The sequence below is a fragment of the Sander lucioperca genome, chromosome 18, assembly GCF_008315115.2.
Source record: "Sander lucioperca isolate FBNREF2018 chromosome 18, SLUC_FBN_1.2, whole genome shotgun sequence".
Classification (NCBI taxonomy): Eukaryota; Metazoa; Chordata; class Actinopteri; order Perciformes; family Percidae; genus Sander; species Sander lucioperca.
Genome location: NC_050190.1, coordinates 25,553,754 through 25,580,874, shown reverse-complemented (window position 1 = coordinate 25,580,874; position 27,121 = coordinate 25,553,754). Strand labels below are relative to the sequence as shown.

Sequence of the window (27,121 nt, the reverse complement as noted above, 5' to 3'; positions counted from 1 at the left end):
GTCCGAAGACAGAGGTGTGGAGAGTGGACCGCGAGTCGGGAAAAAGGCGTTCTGGGAGTCCGTTGTTTAGGCTATAGAAATTATAGACTCCTGTTATCCAAAAAATGTTCACTACTTGTAAAGTGCTAGAATTTGTTTTAATGATCTATTAGCACTGTCATTATTTTACAATAGGTGGTAATGTTTTTGGTTTTTTTGATATTATACTGTAGAACTTTCCTTTCAGTTTGACAGTCTGACAAAAGTTAACCAAGTTGCAGAAAAAATAAGCATCAGTCGGGTGTTCATGTAATTGTTTTCAGTTTGTTTTGTCCCACACATTATCTTGCAGATCTCACACACAGATCTGGCCTGACTTCCTTCTCTTATCTTTAAGCCTGGAGATTTTCACAGCGCTGGCTCCGACAATCAATGCTTGTCGTAAGGAAATTCAATCCCATCTACAGTTATCATGCCCTTTCCTCCTCCTCCTCCTCCTCCTCCTCCTCCTCTTCTTTTTCCCCACACCTGGTCAAGCCTCATCAAATCTGCCAATCTCTCATTCCTTATTCACCTGCTTATTTTCACCGCTCTCTTTATCCGTCTCACTTGTACTTTTCCTCTCATTTTCTCCTGTCCGTCCCAAACGTCTTTCTCAGGCCTAATCCACACGTACACAGGTATTCTTTCATTAAACACATAGCTTTTTCTATGCATTTTAGGCCTCAAGCTGTATTTTAGGTCACTGTAATCAGAGCTTTTGGAAAACTCTGGCCATGGTGAAGACTTTTAAAAGCACCGTTTGCGTGTTGTCGTGTAGAGAGGGAAACCGTTTTTTGGCTTGTGACGTCAAGAGTGTTCGCCGTTATCTCTTTTGTGAGGCGTCACAAATGGGGCGATGGAGGACATGAGCAAAATAGTGCTGCCGACAGGCTTGCTAGCAAGACTTTTTACACGTTTACACATACATGTACGTCCCGACCCAAAGGGTCAAAAGTGACGCCAAGAGTCCCGAACAAGCACGTTTAGATCGCCAAACGCCAAAGGCACATGCGCAAGCGTTCGTATTTTACGTGATGGGAATGAGAATGTTGGATCTTCCAGTAACAGCTTTTGTTTTTTAGACTTCTTATTGGCCAACATCATCTTCCTTCTTATTTGCGCGACTGGGTTATATTTAGCAGCCTGTTTACTTGGCATGCTTTTGACAGCGCTTCAATTATGTTTCTGCGTTTTCATATTGACGGAATTTTTCCAAGCAGTGCATGCATGAGCGTGATTTTTTTTTTGAGAACGAACAAAGGGAAAAACCCTGTTTTTAAAAATACCCATGTACGTGTGTAATGCCTCAAACACACTCCTTCTCTCCGTCTGTTTTTCTCCGACACTCATTTTGTGTCTCCATCATTATCTTTGTGCACCTTGCTCCCTCTGACACCGTCTCTTCCTCTCTGCCTCACCATCTCAGTCTCCTCTCCCTCATCGGCTGTCTCCCTCCCTCTTTATCTGTCTCCATCTCCTCTTGCTCCCTGCACGTTACATTTCACCACCTCCTCCTCCCCGCTGTCCTGTTGCAGCTTCAGTTGGTGGCATGCTGAGTTGTTTGAAATCTAACATGACAGCTTCCACGACTGTGGCAGGAAGGCAAATGTATTTTTTGGAGTTTACATCTAGAAGACACCCTCTCATTTCATTTGACATTAGTCTGAAGGTTAGAAAGGTTTTATTCCCTATAAATACTGCAGTTTAAAAAAGAACGTCCACATTCATATCTTTGCAGTCTGCACTACTTGGGCTGTATCACATCACTTGTCGGCAGCTTTATTTGCTGTTAAATTGTACATTTTATGAGCAGAATTGACAAAGAAATCACAAGACGAGACAAAAAAAAAGGATGCCAGCCTCCATCAAAAGGAACCAGATTTACAATTTACTAAATTATAATAAGTGTTTTGGAAGAAGCTCAACCACACTTAATAGTAAATTCCACTAGAGTTAAAAGCTGAATGGCAGTTCAGATCAGAAATGCTCACAAGTCTCTGAGCTAGAGTCCAAGTCACGTCTCAAGTCTCGGAGCTAGAGTCCAAGTCACGTCTCAAGTCTCGGAGCTAGAGTCCAAGTCACGTCTCAAGTCTCTGAGCTAGAGCCCAAGTCAAGTCTCAAGTCTCTTGTGGTTATAAAGAGTGTTGTATCACCTGCTGCGTCCCATCCAGTCTGCTTAGAACATTGCATAGCTATACAGTATATAAGGAATTCAAAGCATTGCAGCCAACAGGACATAAATGATTATGTAAATCTACTACCACAAATTTGGCAAACAAACACTCATTCATCTTTTCATAACATCTAGCGAACGACAGTCGGAGTTAACCTTCCGTAGGTCGGGAGTTAAAGCAAGAAGCAAGATAACGTTAGATGACCAATGCTGAGCTAAACATGTTTTCTATCCTATCAGGGTGCGCTTTTAGGTGCCTGATAAAATGAGATGTGGCTGAGCCAGAATCCTTTCTTTTGATACCACATATTTTGCAATCAGTGCTTCTCTTGTTGGGGCCTTGTTGTGTGAAGCAGCAGATATACCGTATGGTACGTGTTACAGGTTATGTTATAGGTTACGCAGGGAGGGGAATAACATTCAGCTCATCAGACGTTTTCAAAAAAAAAAAAAAAAGATTGTTCTCGAGTCTGAGTTGAGACTGAAGTCTTTTGAGGACTCAAGTCAAGTCTCAAGTCACTGTGTGTGCGACTCAAGTCCCCATCTCTGGTTCAGACACATCTGGATCTTACACTGAGAAGAACAGTGTCATTCTTTAATACATACAGCAGAATATTCTATGTTACTATGATCATGATGTTTTGCATTCTGTTATGTGTACATAACCAGTTGGAACCAGTTTGACGCCTCAGCCCCGGTGCAGCGACACTCTGAGGGACGTCGGTCCGGAGGTCTCAATCCAAATCACAATTACAGGTTGAGACAGAAGTAGGCCAACATCCATAAAGAGGGGAAGGCATTGCTGAGGGTTTAAATAATAAATATGAATGGTGGTGGGGTGAAAAGAAACTAAATGGAGTTATAACGATTCAAATGAAAAGAAATTTAGACTGAGATAAAGACGAGGAGGATGGAGAGAAAAAAAGGGTAAAAAATCCAAAAGAAGGGTTGCTTGAAAATAGGCTGGGAGAGATAAAACTAAGAGAGAGAAAAAATGAGGGGAGGGGGGTAAAAGAGCGGAAGCAAGCCAGGAACAAGGGCCCCCGACACGATAAGAGACAGAAGAACATGAAAAGAAGAAAAGGAGAGGGAAATGAAAGGGGCGATAGCGGGGGAGATTAGGTTGAGTGTTGTAAAGAGAAAGAGGTCCCGGGGGCCTTGGCAGAGCTGTGATCCAAGCAGCGTAACCTCTTCATCTTTCTCCAGCTCCCTCGACATGACAGCTCTACCCATCTCCAGGACCCTAGAGGGGCAGCATGGGCTCAGCTCTTTGCCAAACTGACCCTGCATGGCCCTCCTACCCACCCCTCCACCTCCATTACCAAGCCTCTAGCATATCTGGCCTTCCCACATACATGTGGGGCCAGGGTGGGCCAACACCTACAGTAGCACGGATCCAGATCAAAATAGTCTATATACACGACGTTCCACTTCCGGGATTACTCAGGTGCTGCCGAAAATTCCGCCGAATGTCCCTCATTTTGGCCGGATGCTCCTTTGTTGGTATTCTAAATTCTGGTGGATTTCTGAGGACTATGGTTAACTGCTCCTCAGATCTCTGCAGGGTAAATCCAGACAGCTAGCTAGATAGGGTTGTGTATGTTTGGCTTCTTTCCGATACCGGTGCTAAAACGATACTTTTAAAACGGTGCCGGTGCCTAAATGGTGCCTGAACCGGTGCCTGAACTGAAATATATGTAATATATTTATAATTTATATAAAATATTAAAAAAGGAGCACGACAGTCAGCGACATTTAAGAACGGCTTGTTTATTGCTAAGGCCATATGGTCAAAATGAAATGATTGATTAATAATGTAATGACAATAACTTATAACAATGACTTATTTCACCAGTAAATTGCTGGTAAAAGACAAAAACAAGCACCAGATGGGAAAAGGGTATTTTACAATAACTTAAAATGCACCACAAGGCTGGCGAGTTTCAAGTGAACGCACCGTCTGTGTTGTTTTTCCGACAACGGCAGCTGCAGTCAGACTGTCTGTCCCGGTGTTGGAATCCTCTACAGGGAAATACAGTCACACTTTACACCGCTTGTACACCGTTGTGTTTAATCCAGCTACCAGCTAACGGTAACGTTGCGTCCCGTGCAGCGATGCTTCTGAAAAAATAGAAGTGACGCACTGAAATGAGGCACCGAAATTTTCGTTCTTATTCGTTACTACCGTTTACGTCGAAACCGTTGCCCTATTGGCACCACGTTTCGGTACCCAACTCTATAGCTAGACTATCTGTCCAATCTGAGTTTTCTGTTGCACGACTAAAACAACTTTTGAACGTACAAGTTCCTTCCCGAGGCTATTTTGCAGAGACACCGTGGCTCCACTACATTAACAATGTGCAATAATACATGCTCCTGAATCTGTTATTTGACATTTATTAACAGCTAGTGTCACACAGAGGGACCAACCAAACCTTTTTTGTCACTTGGAGGCAGAGCAACGAGCTGTAAACACAACTTTGACTTATTAGCATATTAGCATAATATATTTGGTGCAAGGTTTCTGGTAGGGCTGTCAAAATTGGTCGAAAATGTAGATCGGATATTTGTTCTACAAAACCACTGAGGTTTGGATATATTCAAGTATCTATTTTTGCACATTATGTCCATAAGAGGGCAAACCAATACAACGGGAGACATAACATTGTGTTATGTTAGTCCTCTCTCGTTTAGGCAGCAGCAGGGGCCCAGGCCCACAGCCGATCGTGCGAGGCAGATTTTACAGACACCATGGGTAGACCAAAATAACCCTGAGAGTTTGGGGGGGTTTTAATCAGAAAAAAAAGAAAGTAGGCTAAAAGAAATGGTGGCAAACATCAGAAGAAGCACCACAGATGGGGAACAAACAGCCATTTTATCTCTAGAGATATACATTGAAGTTTCAAGCGCTGTTGAATGTGGACCTGACGACCCGGCCTGCACTGAAAGAAAAAAAACCTTTAAATCCTTATACATAAAAACAGAGATGTCTAGTACCTGGGGCAGGTGAAGCAGATAAAACTTCTGAGGACTAACCCCTCATTTCCACCAACTGTGGTACAGCTGCGGTATGGCTGCAGATCGGCTCCGCTGCATGTTGGCTCCGTGCTCCGCGCTCAATGGTGTTTTTTGCCCCCAATGACTCCTTCCAGGCAGCGCTGCGACCACTGCCTCCAAGGCACCTAACCCTAACCCTAACCATTGCCTAATTGACTTCAAGGCAGCACTGCGACCGTTGACTTCAAGGCACCTAACCCTAACCAGTGCCTAATCCTAGTGCCTTCCAGGCAGCGCTGCCTGGAAAGAGCCATTCGGGGCAAAAAACACCGATAAATGTGCTCCGCCGTCCAGGTCCGGATTTGTTGCGGAACGGCTGCAACCATGACTGACAGCTGTAGTCACGAGGACCCACGAGATCTCGCAAATTCACGTAGAATAGAACCACAAAACCAACAACAGTTAGTTTCCATCCAGAGGAGTAGAGGGGAAACAACTCTGTGCTGTGTTTTCAAGGTGTAGTGCAGGGAAATATGATCCGGTGGATTTTATTTTGAAAATTAACCGGATGTTTTATTTTGTTTCTGTGCTCGACTTCCTGTCCCGCACAATCTGAATTGTGCTGAATTGCTGTGGATCTCTCCGGCGCCCGGCAAAAATAGAAGCTCTGCGTATCTGCTCTGGAGGGCTGCGGAACACCGGAGCTGGGACGGAGTCGGAACGCAGCCGTTCTGCAGTCAGTGGAAATACACACATTGACTTTAATGGAAACCTATTGACTCCACCGCCGTTCCGGAGTGGATCCGCAGACGTTCCGCAGTTGGTGGGAATTGGGGGTAAGATTGTCTGAGTTCAGATTTCCTGAACAAAGTAGAGGAACATAAATAAAAACTCCACAGGTGAAACACTAAACCCAGAGGGAATTTCAAAAGGCTTCTCATCTTAAAAAGAGAAAGAAAGAAACTTCAAAGCTTCAACAAGGACAAGAATAGAAATCCAACTAAATATATTGATGAAAGTTAAGGGGACTAAGACAAGAATAGTTGCTATTGTCGTTAGGGCTGCACAATTAATCGCAATTGTATCGCAGGGGGGCGCAATATTTGTTAATGGCAAAATATGTGACAAACCATTCAGAATGAAGTATTGTGGCCTACAAATCCTATCCTACAGACTACAGAAAAATCTTTGTTTGGTACAGATGCTCGCAAAAATCACACTATAATCATTTTCATTTCTTTCAATGTTAATAATTTTCAATGAAAATGACAATAATGATACAAAAACGATCATTCCCTCCAATATCGTGAATCATATCGCAATCAGGATCAGTCAAAAGAATCGCAATTAGATATTTTCCTCATATCGTGCAGCCCTACTAGACGTTCTAAATTTTCGGGGCTTAGCCCAAACTTGCATGCTCCATTTACGGCAGCTATTTGCACTCTTTTTCATGCCATTTGATAATAGAATGCCAAAAAATCTGCACATCATTTGGGAAAAACATGATAGTTGCCAAGGAAAAGAGTCATCCTGTAGAGCTTGTATCTAACATGTCTTCATCATTCTCAAACCAGAACACAACAAATGTTGAGGATGACTCATTTTCACTCCTGCCTCCTAAATAGAGGCAAACATTATCTGATGCTTTTATTTTAAGTTATATTTATATATATAGTAGGTAGGGTAGAAATTTGACATTAATAGAATTAGTAATCTTAAAAAGGACGGCGATATTTTCCCAGTAATAGAACTTTTGCTGCATTAATTTGCTGATTACAGTCAGAGAGACTGTCGGAAAAAAATGACCAACAAGTTGGAGGTATATTAAAGTGCTCATATTATGCTCATTTTCAGGTTCATAATTGTATTTAGAGGTTGTACCAGAATAGGTTTATGTGGTTTAATTTTCAAAAAACACCATCTTTTTGTTGTACTACACATTGCTGCAGCTCATCTTTTCCCCCTGTGTGTTGAGCTCTCTGTTTTAGCTACAGAGTGAGACCTCTCACTTCTGTTCCATCTTTGTTGGGAGTCGCACATGCTCAGTAGCTAGGTAAGCAATGCTAGCTAGTCAGTTGCACAGTATGAGGGCGTGCCACGCTAGCAGCTAGGCGAGCATTATAACATGTGTTACAAAGTGACGTCACGGAAGTAAAGGCTGAACTACAATAGAGCTGTTTATAGGCAGTTTGTGAACAGTGTTTTCTGTTGGAGATGGCAAGTGCCTTTGGGCTTTTTCACTTTGTTAACCTATAACGTGCACAAAAAGATATATAACACAATAAAGGAAAGGGGAAAAAGCCAAAAAGCATAATATGAGCACTTTAAAACCCTACAAGTTTTGGGGCTTTTGAGAAAACATTCCGGGCTGGAGCCCCAGGAGCCACCCCATCGCTCCTGTTGTGCAGAACTCTTGGCTAACCTTTAACCTCAGCCTGTTTACACCAGCCTGCAGGCCTCTGCTTACGTCTTCCTGTCAAGATGCCACAAGCTTCACTTCTCCTGCCATGATGTGTATTGTGCTGTCTGCCAAAATCCTCAGGGCTTCAACGTTATCAGACAGCACTCCCCCCTGTTGTGAGTGTAAATGGGAGGGATCGCTGCGCTATTACCACATTCAGTTTTCAACCTCTTATGGGATGTGGCACACTCTGCATGAAAGGACCCTCCCTTATGCGCCCACCGTTTTCAGTTTGATGTAAATATGATCACTCAGGAGAGCACGGAAAGCCCTGAGAGTGGCTCTTCCCCTGCTGCAGAGCATAAAGTCGCCTAATAAGTCTGCCACTCGAGTATCAACAGGGAGGATTAGGAGGAACACAAAAGATCCATTTCCTCTCCTGAGTGAACCTTTTTCTCACACCGGCACAGATGCATCAGGGAGAAAACACACACACACACACACGCACGCACGCACGCACGCACGCACGCACGCACGCACGCACGCACGCACGCACGCACGCACGCGTGTTGAGCCAACCCGGCAGTTCGTGAAATGGTTACGTTATTGAATCTATTGATTCGTGAACAGGACACAATTATGTCGTTTTTTTCGTGTGGTGATTACGAATTTTAATTTAATGTATTAAAATGGGAAGCATGTTTCGTAATCACAGCACAACAACGGTAGGGGTTAGTATGAAAAGCAGAAAATCCGCGTAGGGAGGATGGGTCAAACAACACAGGACTTTCACCGGAGAGTAGGGATCGCGTCCGGCGTGTGGCAGTTCCTTTCCCAGTTCTTCTTTTCCTAACCACAACCGTCCCGTTGTTGTGGCGTTTCATGTCCCCGTTGTTGCGTGCCACAGAGACCGCGGATCGTGTCCCTGCGCCCGGGGATCGCGTCCCTGTGTGGCGGTCCGTCCCGTTATTGTCACCGGCGTGTGGCATTTAATTTCCCCTTTGTGGTTGCTTGTGGTGGTCCGTCCTGTTGTTGTCGCCGGTGTGTGGCGTTTATTTTCCCCATTGTGGTGTTTAATTTCCCCGTTGTTGCGTCCCCCAGAGCAGCCCAGTGTCATGGCAGTTCGTGAAATGGTAATGTTCGAAAATCATGACCTGTTCACGAAATAAACGAGAAAATCGTGACCTGTACACAAATCAATAAATCAAAATAATGTGACTACTTACGAACTGGCGTGAGACCGGGTTGGTTGAGCATGCAGTCTGTCTTCACCTCTGTCCTGGAGGGTTAGGGGACAGAGTTTGGCTAGCTTGTGCCTCGGGGATCGGACTTTCCTCAGGGGATGCAATGTCGAGACAGACGGAGAGTCAGAGTAAGAAGTTGAGGGTTGCAAAATAAAGATTTCCCTCGACTGATTACAAGTCTCTCGGCACTGAGATCCATCCGTGTGTGCTGCCTTTGCTTTCTCTTTGACACACCATCACACAAGCTCACCAAAGCCTCATAAACAGCATTGATCAGCAACCGGCTATAGGATGGGAGATGTTGCTGAGCAAATACAAAGAATCCATGATAAGGGTATCTGAAACAGACATATCATCTAAATATAGAAACCACACTGCAAATAAAAAGGAAAATCATCTCTGAAATACTGCTGGCTCTGTAAAAGTCCTCCCGCAAAGGTTATTTAGCTTTAAAACACAAATCAAGCCACTTTTTTTGACTTTTTAAAACAGCTGATACATGAATGTTGAGATCTATGTCTGCTTTAGCATCACAGAGCTGCTGCCCCAACAGGAAAATGATGAGAAAGGAAGGAGGAAGAGGAGGCATGGGGAAAGAGATGAAGGGTGACGTGCAGGAAGAGGATAGAGAAGGGTATAGTGAGGAACTACTGATGCATTCTGGCGCATTTTCTGCTGCAGCACCCTGTGAATAATATGGAGAAGCGAGTCCCCCCCCCCACCACACACCTAAAGGAGGTCCCCTGAGCTGCCCGCAGAGCATGCTGGTCCGGCCTGACAAACGGAGAGAGAGAGAGGAGAGGAGTAGCCCTGGGACTGGGGAGAGTGTACAGAGTAAACCTGGAGTGAGATCACAGCGAGTATCGGTTCAGGGTGCCCCCCCACCCCACTGCAGAGATGGAGAGCTGTGGAGAGAGTGAGGAGGCTGCTGCATGCCTGAAAATCAAAGGAGGACAAAGAAAGAAAAAAAAACTTCAAGTGGTACAAGCCCCCCCTTGTGATTTACAGCTGAACAAAGCACAGAGCCCACCGACTCCTTTTCTTTGTCTTGGAAACCCAAAAATCATATACAGGAAAAACTAAAACCAAAACAAACTCACTTTCCATGGCTGACTGTTGAGCTTCCTTAGAGACGGCACGGATGCACCGATTCGTGACAGGACGGCTGCTATTGTCTGGAGTCAAAGGGTGTCACCTGAGGCTCTGTCGCTTCACAGCACTAATGGGTGTCACTGACTGGCTGACTGACAGTGGTGGGATGTAACTAAGTACATTTACTTAAGTACAAAGGTTAAGGTACTTGTACTTTACTTGAGTCTTTTCTTTCCATGCCACTTTCTACTTCTACTCCACTACGTTTCAGAGAGAAATATTGTACTTTTTACTCCACTACATTCATCTGACAGCTTTAGTTACTAGTTACTTTACAAATTAGGATTTTGGGGCGACCTCTAGCTCACCCAGTAAGAGCGTGCACCCCATGTAGGCGGAGTCCTTTGCAGCGGCCCAGGTTCGAATCCAACCTGCGGCCCTTTTCTGCGTGTCGTCCCCTCTCTCTGTCCCCCCTTTCCCGTCTATCCACTGTCACAAACAGAAATCCTACCGAGAAGGTGACACAGCACCTCTCTGGGAAGTGTAGTGCGAAAAAGCCACAGCAATGAGCACTCAGCACCAAACATGCCACCACCACCACCATAAGTGAAAAGAGAGGGGGGGGGGAGTGGACAGACTTTCATTTAAAAGAGAAAAAAAGATCCTCATTTGAATTCATCCATTCAGCTTTACTGACTCTCGTCTGCCTTCAGGGTTGCTCAGTGAAGCAGTCTGTATATTGGTCAGACGTCAAGTGCCGTGAGCCGAATTCACACATTCTAATCATATTCTACATTTGAAAATTTGCAAAACATACTCGGCACTCTCATATGCTTTTCTATTATTGTTTCAGGCATGAAAAATAAGACACGGGCAGGTTAAAAGAAAAAAAAAAAAAGCCTAAAAGCCGACAGCTTCTCTCATTTCCTGCAGCCTTTTGCAAAACCCCGCTCGCTGTGCAACGTGGTGCAACCTTAGCTCCCCTCACTGTGAGCTGTATCGATTTCTAGTCTCAATGCTGCTGCACTGTGCATGCAGGAAGGTTCTGTGGAGCACCACTGACCTTTATCAAAGTATGCACATGCTGGATGTAGGTGCGAGGACAGCGAGGGCAGCGAGGGCAGGGGATGAAATGGGAGCAGCGGCCTGTATTGAACGCACCACTCTTCATCTCGCTTTTCAAGTTTTCAAATAGTTGTTCTTGTATTCTATCCTGTTTATTAGTTCTCGTGTTTTTATGTGTGCTGTTGTGTGAAGGTGTATGTATTGAATTTGGTTAGAGATAGTCCTCATTAGAGCTGTTCAGCTGTAATCAATTAGCTGATTAATCAATTAGTCAATTGAGAGAAAAATAATTGACAACTAGGCCTATTTGATAGTCGATTGGATGTTTAGGTCATTTTGTAGGCAAAAATACCAAACAATCACAAGTTCAAGCTGCTTTTTTGTCGTGAAAGTAAACTGAAAAACACACAATTTGTTGAATGAAATACCAAAATAAACCAACGTTTTAGGTTTTGGACTGTTGATCAGATAAAACAAGCAATTAAGAGAAGAGAAGAGAAGAGAAGAGAAGAAAAGAGAAGAGAAGAGGAGTTGGGGGACCTACAATAGACAATTTGTTTAAGTCAAAATCGAAGCAGCAGAGGTCGTGATATCCTAGTAATGGTAAAGCAAAATGCTAGATCCTACATTTCCCATAATGCAACACAAAATCATCTGCTGCCTGGTAAACACTCATGTCCTTCAAACACTACAGCTCCAGTTTGTCATACAAGCTTTGTTAGCCTCCAAACCCGGGCCGAGACAAACTGATTTCCTTCTCTTGGTTTACCCTGGGTGTTGACACACTTCCACAGTTTGTGACATCAAGCTGGTGATATCACAGCCAATAAAAAGTTCCCACATATCCTACTTATCACCTCCAGGAGGCCGACATTAAAGGTTTTCCCCCAGCAGGCAGCTCCTATTTACAGCACATCTGATATGACTGAAGGCAGCATCAGAGTACTTGAGCTGTCTGCTCACAAACTAGCTCACACCAATTAAAGAAAAAGATCTAATACTCCAGTATATCCAGGCGTCAGGCTGCCGGTGATCACAACATCTGCTGTTAGCAGGTCCCTTTTCAGTGGGGATGTTTCACTGTTAAATAGGACTTGTTTTTTGGGGGCTCTGGGTTTTGTTTTTTTGTTTTGCAGATTAGCTTCAGGATTATAATCAAAACAATTGCAGGATGGCAACGTTTAAAAAGTAACATACCACTAGCACAGATACATTTGGTTTTATTTGCCCAGATTTTATCAAGATCTGTCTTTAGGCCCCGTTTACACGAATACGCTCGCGGGTGAAAACGACAAAATATTTTATCAGATGTGCCTTTTAGACGGCGACAAAGTGAAAGTGAAACCACCCTCCAATCTTAAAAACGCTCCACCGTCTAAAGGGTTAAAATGTACTGTGCATGTGTGTGTGTGTGCGTGTGTGTGTGTGTGTGTGCCGTGTGTGCCGTGTGTGTGCCGCGTGTGAGCGCCGCATGTGTGTGTGTGTGTGTGTGCGCTGCATGTGTGTGTGCAGTGTGTGTGTGTGTGCGTGTGTGTGTGTGTGTGTGTGTGTGTGTGCGCCGCATGTGTGTGTGTGTGTGTGTGTGTGTGTGTGTGTGTGTGTGTGTGTGTGTGTGTGTGTGTGTGTATGTTGTGTGTGTGTGTGCCGCGTGTGCGTCTGTGTGTGTACCGTGTGTGTGCATTGTTTGGAGCAATGACTCCACCTCCTCGTCTGTCCCGACAAAACTGTAAGCTTTTGTTGTTTGCAAGGGGGTAAGCGAGCGTCTGGCAAGCGTAGCGCCTATGGCGCCATTTTGATGCTAACAAGCCATCACCCGCCATTAACCTTCCATTGACTGCCATTCATTTTGACGTCACTTTGACAGCGAATAACTTTACATCTGAAACGTTTAAAGTTTGTCAATTGTTTATTTCTAAAGAAACATGACAATGTATAAAAGGCTCCATTAACTTGTACCTCACGTTATGGCTCCGTAGCAGACGTTTTTGTAAAAATGTTTTCGCATAGTAGAGGAATTACCGTATAGTACAGGAGAAGCTCGCAGGCAGTTCCGAATTACATTAGCTGTTTAAGTTTAATTACTAATGTTAACTAGCATTTTAGTTAGCAATAATTAGCCTGTGCCTATGTTATCTCCTTACATATACCTACGCTCTCTGTCTCTGCAAGATTGGGAATGATTGAGATTTCTCTCGGCACAGCTACCAGAAGACTTTCAGACTTTCAGACAGGTTGCTCACGTCACATTTACGTCGTCTCTCTCAGTTGGAGGCTGCGCAGTAACGTTCAGCGCTCACCGGAAAAGTGCTTCTAATATCCTTCACTGGTCTCCGTCCAGAGCAACGGGATCTGTTGGTCCATAACTGTCTATGGTTGTTCGCTTCGCACTACTAGGGAGAGAAGTAGAAGGAAGGTTCTACGCAGGCACGCGGACTTGGTGCAATGTTTACCATGTTGCTGGTATTTTAGCTATAAACCAAAGTATTGACAAATGAATGTCTTCACCTGATGAGAAAAAGTCAGATCCACAAATCTGGAAACACCGACGTTATTTAAATTCATCCTGGCGTACTGTAAACAGTAACTAAATTGTGAACTTCAGTGAACTGAACTAAATTTCATAATAATCCATCCAATATGATGTTGAGACATTTCATTCAAAACCACAAATGTGAACGTCAAGGTGGCCCTATAGGAAAAGTCAGAGGATAAACCAGGAGGGATTCATGCTCTGGGGACATGATGAATTTCTGCACAAGATTTCATGGCAATTTGCCCAATTTGTTGAGATATTTCAGTCTGGACCAAAGTGGTGGACCAACAGACATCCACATTTCTGTCCTACTAGCCATGCTGCTAGTGCTAGTGAGGCTAAAAACATCTCTTTTTCCTTGTTACTACTAACATAATCCACAGAATTGTACCCCGTACGATTTTATGTGACAAATAAAAATGGATTGATTGAGAATACGCTGTATACAGGTTTTAACTTAAACTTTTACTGACTAAAAAGTCCAAATGGAAACTGTCTACATAGCCAGATACCATGAGGGGGAAGTGAGAAAATATGTATTTTTGTAATTTGGGTGAATTAACCTTTTAATTGTTCAAAAATACAACTTGAATACTTTGATTTAACCCACCACAAGATCCCTCCACATTTAGCTTTACATCCCTCCATCCTTTAAATGTTGACGCAAATACATTTTGGGGGAAAGATCCCTAAAATGCAACATGTAAAATCGCTGGAGGATCCAGTCTGTGACAGTATTAACATTTTGTCAACTGAGCACTTAAAATGAATCACTTTTCACAAACAAACTTATTTAAAGTGTGCACAGTCACTCAGTCACTGTATAAGAGCAGGCGCCATGTCGTCTTTTTTCAGAATAAAACTGAGTTATAAAACGGGGCAGCGCTTTATTTGTTAAAACACTGTAGTTAAACGCTTTGACAGTCAAATTGGTCAAACTGAAGCACTTAGCTCCATCCTAACTCTATTAGGCTGGAGAGACTGTCAAAAGTTCGGGGAGCCTGAATATATGATCCCCAGTCAGATTTACACACAAACACTCAGGTGGAGACTCGGAGCTGGTCAGATTTACACACAAATACTCAGGGGGAGGCTCGGAGCTGGCGACACGCCCTGCACTGAATCGTGTTATAAATAAGCCTTAACTTAATTGCATTCCCCCAACTGGGAGGAACAAATGCAGGGCCAGCATATTTATTGCCACTCAACCTGTGTGTGTGTGTGTGTGTGTGTGTGTGTGTGTGTGTGTGTGTGTGTGTGTGTGTGTGTGTGTGTGTGTGTGTGTGTGTATGTGTTATTTGTAAGCGGGAGCCAAAGTGCAAAAGCCACAATAAGTTTGCTAAGATAAGAAATGTTTTCATTAAATCTTCCAGTATAGTATGTCTGGGGATGTGTCTGATGCAGAAGGAAAGGTGTCTGTGGTACAGATGCCATGCCATTTAACAGCCAGTAATTCCGACTAAGGATGCATTCCCTCCACCACAGACAGTTTGATTTTAGCAATGCGGTTTTGCCACAGATCACGTGTAGGCGGCTTAAGTACTGTGGTTATATGTGTTTATATATGTAACCTAAATGACTACAAAATATTCACTTAAAAAAGGTAGCTGTACTCGAAATACTGAAGAAGAAAAAAACAGCAGATTGGGATTGTCTCCAAACAGCTCTCACAGTCTCCCCAAGACAATACATACCTACGTTTTTTTTACAGCCATGTACACTAAGATGCATAGTGAAACCTGACCGGCTATCAAAACAAAGAACAGAGAAGCTCTGATAACAACACACACAAAGAGTGTTTAGGACACCATTATTCCACTATGTCTTGTCTTTCCATAGCAAATTTAGTATGCTGCTATATTAATGTTCTGAAAGTGCAATCCCTATTGTGTTTTTTATCCCCTTGTCTGCCAAAATCTCAGACGTGATCAGATCAACAACAAAAAAAACGGTCCCACACGTGAGTAAGCCTTTTGCCTTTTGTTTACAAGCCACGGTTCACTTTTTAACCTGATGTAAAATGTAATGAAGCAAATCCAAAAATACTACAAAGCAAACTTCACCACATTACAAAAGAAAACAAAGTGTGATTGCACCCTGGGGCACTGTAAAAATACAAAGACACATTCTAATTATTGGGAGAACAGAAAATATGAGGCTCGCATGAATAAAACAACAGAAGTACAGCATTGAATATGATTAGCTGAGCTGGGATGATCCTGGTTGTGTGTGAGGGCTGGCTGCAGGCTGGTAAGGTAAACCTCGTGGGTTTATTCCAGGATGTCTGGGAAAGTGCTGGCAAGGAGAAACACTGAGTGGTCAGCAGGATGCAGCACGCACATGTGTTCTGTCAGTCATAATGTCCAAGAGATATTAAAGAGCCCCTATTATGCTTTTTTGGATTTTCCCTGTCTTTTAGTGTGTTATATAGTTTTTCACTCAAAGTGGAGCTTTCTCTCCCACAGACAGCACTTTTACTCAGCTGCCTAAAAACGCCTCGCCCACATTCCTGTTTGAAAGTCCTCAATTAGCAATCGGAGCCGACTGGACTTTCAGGAGGCGGGCCAAAAGCTCAGACAGAATTGAAGCTGTGTTCGAAACCGCTCACTTATTCACTCACTCTCTATGTATTACCTATATAGTGTTAGAGAACCACCAAACGAGATTTCGGACACACACTGAAAATATTTGTAGGGTTGGGTATCGTTTAGATTTTTACGATTCCAATGCCGAACCGGTACTTTTAAAACGATTCCGATTCCTAAACCAATTCTTGAAAAATGTAATATGTTTACTAGCGATCACGTGCAGTGGATGGTTAATATGCTTTTACGTCCTTTTTGGTGAGCCCAGAGGAAAAATATGGCATTTTAAAAGTAGGCTACATTTACGGTAGCTAGCTAACGGTAGACTACAGAGAAAGTGTGATATTTTTACGTCCGTTTTGGAGCGACAGAGGGAATATATTTCAGTCGACACATTAAGTGGAACCAAAATTTGCGTTCTAATCCGGTCCGATACCTACCGGTTGTGTAGGGTTTCGGTACCCAACCCTAGTTATTTGTGTGACGGAGGCGGGCGCACCCAGCATCATGTAAACAAACAGGAACAAAAATACTTCTAATACGTCCCTGTATATATATATATATATATATATATATATATATATATATATATATATATATATATATATATGTATATGTATGTATATATATATATATATATATATATATATATATATATATATATATATATACACACATTGCATGTTATATTTCTACTGTTTAGAAACGAAAGCCCGCTCCATTTCTCTTTTTCAGTTTTTGCGGATGCTTCTGCTTCTTCTTCGGAAAAACACGGCTGCTTTTCACTGTGATGTACGGGAGTAAAATGTAGGGTACATCGTACACTCACATTAGCTGTGCATTGTGGGTATTTTATAGGGGACTACATAGTGAATTAAACTTACTGCGGAGAATTCGAACGCCACTACAAAATGGCAAACACACTATTTCCATGATAGGGAACACAGCTAGAGTGTTTCAGGCAGAGGCGCTGCAGCAATGGGCAGTATGAGAAACATGATATGTTTTTGAACATCAAAGCATGTAAACTTTTTCTAGTAGACCCCGAGAGTACAAACATGACGCTGAAACGGAGTGTAATAGCGGCTATTTAAGGAAAAAGGTTGGGTGAAGGCACTGCGTGAGCTGGAGGAGGGGAGGGGTGGGTAGATAGCAGAGGAAAGGGCAAATCCGTGAATCTTATCGTAAACATAATGCAACACCCTGCGTGATGCTATTTATAAAAATATAAGGCAGGTTTACAAGCACAGAAGAGTCATGCTCATACGGGCGTGACAACTGTGGCAATTACTTTGGCTGATTCTGGTCTGTCCGCTGCACACCACTCATTTGTTTATGAATCCATCAGCGCCTAGTTAAACACCCCATGTCTCCAGGGACGGAGCTTCTCCACCTAGCAGCTGTGTTATCTTCTCTGGGTCAAAGGAAACAGAGGCCTGCAACCTCAAGCCATTTAATATTCTCAGAAGCAAACTCGTTTTTTACCAGTGGTTTCCCACGTGGGGGTCGGGCCCCCCCCTAAAGGCTCTCAAGATGAATCTGAGAGGTTCACAAAAGGATTCAAAATGGTTTATTTAAGAAGTACTGTTCAGGGCTGGAACTAAAGAGTAGTTCCTCGATTTAGCGTTTTGTCATAAAATGTTAGAAAATAGTGAGAAAATGTCTTATTTTGTCCAACCAACAGTCTGAAGACATTTAGTTGACGGAGGAAACTAGCAAGTAATCATATTGGAGAAACTGGAAAAAAAAACAATCGTCAAAATAGTTGGCGAAATAGCCGTTAATGGACTAATGGATTGATCGAGGAATCGTTGCATCACAATTGCTTATTTTTTTCGACTTTTCTTCTGTAATACCGAATATTTTCACCTCTTCACAACTCCTTAAAATCCTTTAAATTAAACAATACGAGAAGGGAAAAAAATCATCCTCATGTTGTGCTGACAGCATTAGTTGATTAATCAACTAGTTGATTGAAAGAAAAATAAACAACAACTTTGATAATCGATTAATCTGAAGTGATTCAGCTTCTCAAATGTAAGAATTTGCTGCTTTTGTCCGTTTCATATAAATGTAAATTCAAATATCTTTGGCTTGTGGACTGTTGGTCTGACAAAACAAACTATTTCAACGTCACCTTGAGCTGTGGGAAATCATTATAAGGAGCAGTTTTCTGACATATTGTTGTCTAAAACGATTGATTAATCAAAGAAATAAACACATTAAGCAAAAGACATCGATCAAAATGTCTACACTGAGACTATAGCCTGATGACGGGTCACAAATAGACTTTGGCTCATTTTAACCCTCCTGTTGTCCTCGGGTCAAATTTGACCCATTTTCGTGGCCGGGTTGGATCAATGGGTAGAGCAGGCGCACATACACTGAGAGGTTTATGCTTCGACGCAGAGGTCCAGGGTTCAAATCCGACCTGTGACGATTCCCTGCATGTCTTTCCCCTCTCTCTCTCTCTCTCTCCCCTTTTTCACCTAGCTGTCCTGTCAAATTAAAGGCGGAAAAGACCAAAAAATAATTGTAAAAAAAATAGTTTCTACATCAGAAATTTGGGTTTCTTTCAACCAAATTGAAAAAATAACGTGGATGGTTCCGTACAACGCTAAATGTAAAATAAATGATCAGTTCATTACTTTCATTGGATTTGGGTGTTTTATTCAATTTCATAGCATTTGAAGAAGAAAATGGATAAAAGAACGTTGAAAAAAGTGCCAAAAAAGTAAAAAAAAAAACAACAAAAATGTCAAAAAGTGCAGAAAAAAAAATCAACAAAGACATCATAAAAAGTGATAAAGAACATCGGGAATGACAAAGTTACAAAAACTCGGGAAAAAAAGCGAAAAGTGTCTTACGGTTTTCATTTTTTATTTTGACCCAGAAAAACCAAGAGCATGGTCGACGGGAAGACAACACAAGCCAAAAGTGTCACAATCCAGGAAAGGTGGGGGTCCCTGCTCTGTGCCACCCAAAAACGTGTCCATGTTAGTTTTACCTAACCTATTAGGAAGCACTCTTTAACTTGAGTCACTTTATAGCTTTGACCGCCATAAAATGTACATTTAAGAAGCTTGCAGTGCCTCGATGAGGCATATCCGTTAGCTCGGAGCAGAAGCCCTGCCACCAGGAAACTATTCCATTTCATCCTTCGTGCTGAGAACTATTGTCTGGCTTAAAAAATTGGAGTGATGTATTCCAGAGCTCCAAGATTAGGACTGTAATAAATTTCCACTCTGGCTGATAACAATAGGCCCAAAGTGTGTCAAAAGAGATTGAGAGTCAATGTCTCGTAAAACAGGGGGAGAGAGAAAAGAAGAGCATGAGAGCTGACGCACTATGTGGTCTAATTGTCCTAACAAGGACAGCAAAGAAAGCCCTGGCCCTTTAGACAGGGAGCACACTCTGGCCTCATTTACTCGTCACTCGATTAACACTGAAATAGCAGCAAGAAGGAAAACTGTTTTAAACCGTGTGCCAAAGAGGGAATCTGTCTGTCATTTCTACATATATGCAAAAAGGAAATAAACATGACATTTCCATTGTCAATTTCAGTTGGAATATGAACGTGAAGGCAATGGAGGCAAATAAATTCTGGACTTTTTCATGTCGCGAGCGCAAAAACGGCCCTGAGGAGAGCCTCCAAGGCAGCAGAAGAAGCATCGTTGTAATTATGCCTTTTAGTGAATATTCTACACATTCATCCCCTTTTGTTTTTGTGTATGGAAATGTTCTCATGAATCTTCTAGTATGCTTTTGGATGAAACTGTCACTTCCACTGCTCCTCTTTGTCTTTTTTATGGATGCACACGGAATCTAATTCATCACTATCCGAGCGTAATTATGGAAATTTCGAGAGATTTGTTGGGAGTTCTGTAACAGCAGTCTGCCATTTCTACAAAAGAGCCCAGAAGTCTCTGAAGGGGGAAGGAAAAAAAATGTCATATTAATACTCGAGCGTGTTCATGCATATGAACAATTTTCTTTGTTTTAACTGCTTAACTGAATAATGTCCTGTATGTTTTGAGAAATCTATCAGTACTCTATAGTGAGTGCATTAATCCACACTGACTGTGTGAGTTTAGCGTAATATCCACAATATGTCTTGTGCTGTCCCTCTGCAGTTAAAGTCATCTCTTGTTAGTGTGTATTCTGCGTGTCAGTGTGCACATGTCAACAAGACCATTTCCTCCACATTTATTCCACATACGGAATGACTTATTATTTAGTTATATTCTTTTTTTCTTTGCAAGCACACGGCCTCTTCTTTGAAATATCACTACAAATGTCAGAGTTTACATTTACAACAGATTTAAAAGAAACAAGATGACTTTATTTCTTGCTAAAGGGATCAAAAGGCCACACCAATTCATCGACATTGATATTTTGATTAAATAATATATCTACACATCCTCAACCTCAATGCATAATAGAGGGTTGTTTCTAGAATATGATATGGACAATGTTAAAGGGTAAATTCAGATTTTTTTTCAACCTATTTCCCTTTCCCTTTTTTTGTGTCTAAGTGACTGATGGGAACAACAATCTTTGAAATTGGTCCAGTATTAAGCAAGAGCGCTGCAATTGCGCACCTTCAATTCCCGTCCATTAAAAGTGCTCGTTTTGCCACTGACAGGCTCAGATTATTAGTCCAAGTGTCTGACTACATTATAAAAAAAGATCCCTATAAGATCCTTTTTGTTTAACATGACACAGCCCCGAAATCACCATCGCCAAACCCACCAGACTCCATTTAAATAAACAGTAACTTTGTCATCTTAAAACACACTTCATTCAAAGTCGACAGAAACAAAACAAAACTATCAAAAAGGCTGTCTTGGTTCATCTTTTCACTGTAGAAACATTCACCACTCTGGTCTGGTTGAAATAAACCCTAAATTCACCCATTTACATGTGAAAATATGCTGGCTCTATGCAAGCTAAAAGTATTGTTTATTTAAATGGAGTCTGGTGAGTTTGGCGATCTCTTTAACGTAGATCTTTACTTTTCTATTGAATGTTCTGAGGCTATTATTAAATTATTATTCGGCCTATAAAGTCTGATTCTTCTCCCAGATTGTTTTAACACAAGTCCTTTCATCCCTCTATCAGTGAATCTCCTAAACTCAGGTCATTAGAAGGGTTTTGAAAGGGCATCTGAATGCACTTCATGTCATGTCTGACTTAACGTCTGTGTATTAACAGCCTTTATGGCCAAGAGAAATTTCCCTCAGGACAAATAATAAATAATCTTGAATCTTTATATTGAGATGTTCTGAAGCGATCATTATCTGACCATGAAGTCTGATTGTTCTCCCAGATCACTACTAGCATTTATCAGTTCACAGCGTGTCGACTTGTGCACTCTCACAACAAAGCGGTGCTGCACTGTAAGAACATCTAACTCGCAGCACGATGCGCAACACAATGAACAGATCAATATACCAGCATTTCTTCACAATGCCAACAACATCATCGCAGTCTCATAATAACAGTCTTTCTTCACATTTCTCCCCTCTACTCCCACCGGCAGCCTTCAGGCCTGGCCCATAAAGCATCTCTCACATAAATCAAGCAAAAACCCTGAGAGCTCAGCAGGCCCCAAGAGCATGCTGATCACCCCGACACTCATTCCCCTGCCGCTGTCTCCTGGGCTGCCTCAGCCCTCAGGAACCCACACCCTGGAGCTCAGGCCCCTGCCAGTGAGCCACAGCACGCTGAGAGGCTACTGATTGGTGAGGGAAGGGGATGTCACAGACGCATGTCACTTTGATTTAGTGCCTGCGGACCAATGTGTGAGATGCAAGCGGATGCAAGCTGTGAAATAAACAAATCAATATTTCTCAGGCTCAATTCTGTATACATGCCAGTATCCCAGAGCACTGCCTTACATACACAGGACAAAAAAGGCTGCAGTATCATACAATGCATGGCCTCCAGTATGTTGCTGTTATAGCAACACTAGTCTCATAATCTACTGTTCCTTTTCTTCCATACTGCATTCTTTTAATCGAAGCAGACATGACATAGAAACAATAAAAGAAAAGAAAAAGAGCAAAAATCCAGTTCGCAGCAGGGATTAGTGAAGCAAGAGGAGGTGTTACTTAAGGACTTCCCGTTTCCACAGTTGTGTGACAAATCCCAAAGTTGAATCCCTATTGCATGCAACACACACAGAATTGCTACAGACGCAACTTTGATTAGAGCAAAATCTCTTGACAGGAAAACAAGGGGATATAGAGTGCACGCTCAGATGAGAGCGCACACTATCTAACCATGTAAAGATGTATTTTTTTAAATTCACAGTGATGAGTGCAAACAGCACATGAATAGGTTATGTTCTAAATTAAATGATGTCAAGAGGCAAAGAAGACAACATCTTTGTATCAAACGCTGAATGAGACGCATGTCTGGCAGGCTGCTGAATAGCTTTGAAGCTAGCTTTCATAGATTATATACTTATACTTATTATATATCGTTACTTGACAGGTTTATCACCATCAAACTGCAATTCAAAAACAAAACACACAAATCAATTGGATGCAAAAAGAACCAAAAAAAGAAAAATGAGTTATTTATTACTCCTAAATGCACTTCATTTTCAATAACCTTGGTTGATTAAAAATCATCAATAATAAATCGCCAACAGCACGTTAATGAAAAGCAACTGCCGCACAACCATGAGAAAAAAAGAGTTGCTGTCTTACCAGGTCTCGTCGTTTTTGAACTCAAGCTCTCCGTAGGTGTCTTCAAAGTCCTCCCCTCCTCCTTTGGCGAGTCCCTCCATGGTGCGATAAGGCACAATGACTGTCCCCCTTGCTCCAGAAGTCCTTAGCACTTTCACTTCCATAATACCAACGCTCTCACTGATGTGCACCGAGCTGCTCTCAAAGGTGAAGATGCCCGAATGATCGTCATCCAGAATGGTCACGGTGGCCACGGTGGGGAAGCCCAGCATGGCCTTTGGGTATGGGAGACTGTTGGGGGACAGCACCTCGTCCTCCGTCTCCAGGACACGCAGATTACAGAGCCGCACAAAAAAGTGCTCGTCCTCTTCAAAGATGTCGTCGTCTATGATGCCAATGTTTATTTCCTTGATCATCTCTCCTGGTTTGAACACTACCGTACCCTCTGAGAACTCGTAGTCGGCCCCAGCGTTAGCCGAGCCGTCCTCCGTCTTATAATCCACATAAATGGTCTTGTTGATGTCGCCACCCTTTCTGGTGATGGACAGAATGGCGGCGCCACAGTTCTCGAGGCACTGGTAGACGGCAGGCTCAAACGCAATGCGAGACACGTACTCTTCTGGCTCCTCCACGTGCACCTCCTGCACGCTGATGCTCTTCTTCGCCTGCTCCGCGACGTGTTTCTTCAGGATGTTCCCCGCGCCTGTCATCATGCGTGTAGCTTGAATGCGGTAGAAGGCACGGCTCTTTTGCTGGTGGGAGAGAGCGTAGTAGTTGGCCATCTCAACCAGCTGATCCATCTCTTTCTCGGGGTGCTTCTGCTTCAGGTCTTTCAAGATGCGGATCATGTCGCGCCGGGACTCGTCAACCTCTTTGCTCTCGATCAGACCAATAAGATTGCTTGCCGCCCCTCCGTCCATGAAGTGAGAGTTGACCATCTTGCCGTCCATCTCAATCCCCTTGGAGCGTTCTGCCTCCGTCTCAATGATGACACCCCTGTGTTTGTCGGTGCGATACTTTTTGTGCATGAACTTGTAGAAGAGCAGTCGTCTGTCCGCTACCCATGCAAGGAGTACGCATATGGGGAAGAAGGCCAGTGTGAGTAGACCCTCCCAGACCTGGACTACGTTGGGAGAAAACACAGCCAGAATCATATAGAGCCAGATGTAAGCAAAGATGCTCCAGCCTGCAGTGACAAAGAACACTCGGAGGTGTTTGATCTTGCGTACCTCTCCTTGGGGAATGACAGACACACAGAGGCCAATGATGACAAACATGTTGAAGGCTGCACTGCCGACAATTGTGGCAGGCCCGAGCTCACCAGATTTGAACCCATGTCCACAAATCTCAATTACAGAGAGCATAATCTCAGGAGCGGACGAGCCCAAGGCCATGAGGGTGAGGTTCGAGACCGTTTCATTCCACACCCGAATTGTGGTGGTGGTTGTTTCCCCATTGGGCCTTTTGATGACAAGTTCCTTCTCCTGGGAGGTGATGACCTCGATGGCCGCCATGAAGCGGTCGGCAATGATGGACACTCCGAGAAACATGTAGATCATGGCCACAAAATACACAATGACCCGTGCGATCTTGTCTCCCATGGAGGGATCCTCGGGATACCAGATGGGCAGGATGATCCCTGCATGACACTTGGAGTTTCCCGAGCAGGTTGCATTGCTAGGGGTCAGCAGAGGGCTCGGAGTGGTCCGGGCCTCTGTACAAAGGAAGGCTACAGCCACAGAGACCAGCCCCAACCAGAGGCAGGCTGACGACCCTGGCTTTACAGGCCTTGAACCCTCCATGCACCCTCCTTCGTCTCAAGGGTCCTTACCACACTGACAGTCCCCCTGGGATCCAGCACTGGGCTGTGACTTTTCTCTATTCACCACCTAAACACAACAGACAGAAACAACAAAGATTATATGGATCTTATATATATATATATATATATAAATATATTTATTTAAGAGACAAAGAGTCTACTCTCATATGACAGAAAGCTTTCAAACAGGGAAAACAGCGGTAACTCAATTGCATCATGTTGCTTTGCATCGTATTACTAGACAGATAAATGCATCTTTTGCTTTGTAAATATTTATTGTACTTTCTTAATGCATTACTTATTAAACATAATAGTTCAGTAATTACTTTAATCACATAATGGAATGGTTGTCCAACCACAGACTCACATTGTTTTAAATCCCAAGTTTGAGGAGCAGTGTTAGTACAAGTGTGTAAGACTGTGTGTTTGCATTTCAGAAACATACACTGTGAAAAGAATTTCTCAATTTCATAGAAGTGCAAGAATTCACATTATCCCACGATCCTTCTGTAAGACTTCATTGAGTTTCTGCCTCCTTCTTTACAAACAACAGTCGTGAGACCTTTGTGTTATCTATGAGAGGCGGTCTGTAAAATACTTCCCCATGCTTAGGAATTCATGAGATTTGTGGTAATGTGAACAATGCAGATAACATTAGTTTAATAAAATCATGGCCTGTGGGCTCATTTCTAATCATAAAGTTTATTTTCAGTTAAGATGTGGATACGTGCGGCCAATAATGTGGATTTGAGTGTGATTGTCTGAGATCTCAGGGGTAATACACAGCTCGGAACCAAACAGCTCGCTCAGCAGGCGTACAATGTTGCCAAACTAAGCACTGTCCAAAATGTCGCATTGGCAAAAAAAAAAAACAGCAGAGGGGAGGCAGGAGACCATCAAGAGGCAAACTGAAACAAAGGGTACACCGTCCAAATTCATTATATACTGAGCTCTAAATGCACACTTGCCACTTCCGCAAGAGAGAGCAGCTTTACAATACCAATGCAGATGTTGTCCGAAGTCATAAAAGCTCAGGCTAAGCATCTTACGCACCTCTTCAGCACTTATGAGATACAACTTAACAATTCGTTGATTTTGAGGCTAACAGCGGAGGCCAGAGGCAATGGGAGCACGAAGAACAGTTAACCACCCTAAACTGAGAAGACGTGAGCTGCTTTAATAGGTAACACAGGGGATTTATTATGAAGGCTCTCTTCTCAGTAGTACCTGTGATTACTTGGGGCTTTTGGAGGATAGGCCCCTCTGCAGCCTCCACCACACCTTTGGGCCCCTGAGACACACAGACAGTTTAGTCTGAATTAGAATGATCTCTTGAGACAGATACAGACTCTGAAGGTAATCATTCTGTCCTGAATTCACTGGAGGATTTATATTTTTTATTACTGTCACACTTGTTTCCCTTTGCTTTTGTTGAGCTAAATGTAGTTGGAGCTTTTCTACATTTTGTACCTAAAAGTGCATTCTTGTGTTCTGATTGCTGGTTAAAGGGTTGATTACCTCTGGGGCCGCCTGCACTAAAATCTGTACAGTACGCACTCATGGCACTTCAAGGCACTTTGGATAAAAGCATCCACTAAATGGCATATGTTATGCTGTGTAATGCATATTTCTTATTTGATTTAAGTATTGTGCAGTACACTGGATCTGAAGAATTTTAAAACTACTTGAAACTCCCAGGTGATATTTTTTTAAATGATATCCATCAACCAGACGGACCACTGGCTTGTTTTGGATAGCTGACAGATTTTTCAGTGGAAGTGATGATAGTCAAACAGGAGCTGGCACTGACACCAATTTAAAAGCCAAATATTGTCTCTGGAACCTGGTCGGTGTCAACACACACCTAATGTCTGCAAAACAAAAATTGGCAAAGTTTCTATCAATGTCTTGTGTGCAAGGGAGCATGCCCACATTTCTAAGATATTTTTTTTCACTGAAAATTAGGCCCTATGTTCCCACAGCTCCCACCTTTCTAAGATTCTTTCCCAAAATTAGGCCATATGTTCCCACATTTCCTTTTTCATAAATTTGTATCAGATTTTATCCCCCTTTCTCCCAATTTGGTAGCCAATTACACCCAACCTATTATCCAGTAGCAATGGACTACAGATGGAATGTAACCCTAACCCTAACATAGGGCCTAATTTTAAGAAAATCTTAGAAATGTGGAAACATAGGGCTGTGGGAACAAAGGGCCTAATTTTTAGTGAAAAAAAATTCTTAGAAATGTGGGAACACAGGGCTGTGGGAACACAGGACTGTGGGAACATAGGGATTTGGGACCATTGGGCTGTGGGAACATAGGGCTGTGGGAACATAGGACTGTGGGAACACAGGGCTGTGGGACCATAGGACTGTGGTAACATTGGGCTGTGGTAACATAGGGCTGTGGGACCATAGGACTGTGGTAACATAGGGCTGTGGGACCATTGGGCTGTGGGACCATAGGACTGTGGGACCATAGGACTG

General features: G+C 42.9%; 1 protein-coding gene across 4 annotated transcripts in view; it reads right to left on the bottom strand.

Moving 5' to 3' along the window:
• slc8a3 (solute carrier family 8 member 3) overlaps positions 1-27,121 on the bottom strand; it is a 175,023-nt gene that overhangs the window by 113,916 nt on the left and 33,986 nt on the right. For 3 of the 4 annotated variants that reach the window (XM_035994866.1, XM_031309836.2, XM_031309837.2), the window contains exon 2: positions 22,831-24,698. In XM_035994866.1, the coding sequence (XP_035850759.1) occupies positions 22,831-24,611 (1,781 nt within the window). In that variant the 5' untranslated portion in view covers positions 24,612-24,698. Of the gene's footprint in view, positions 1-22,830; positions 24,699-27,121 lie in introns of those variants that run through there. The other variant, XM_035994867.1, reaches the window with a different exon arrangement.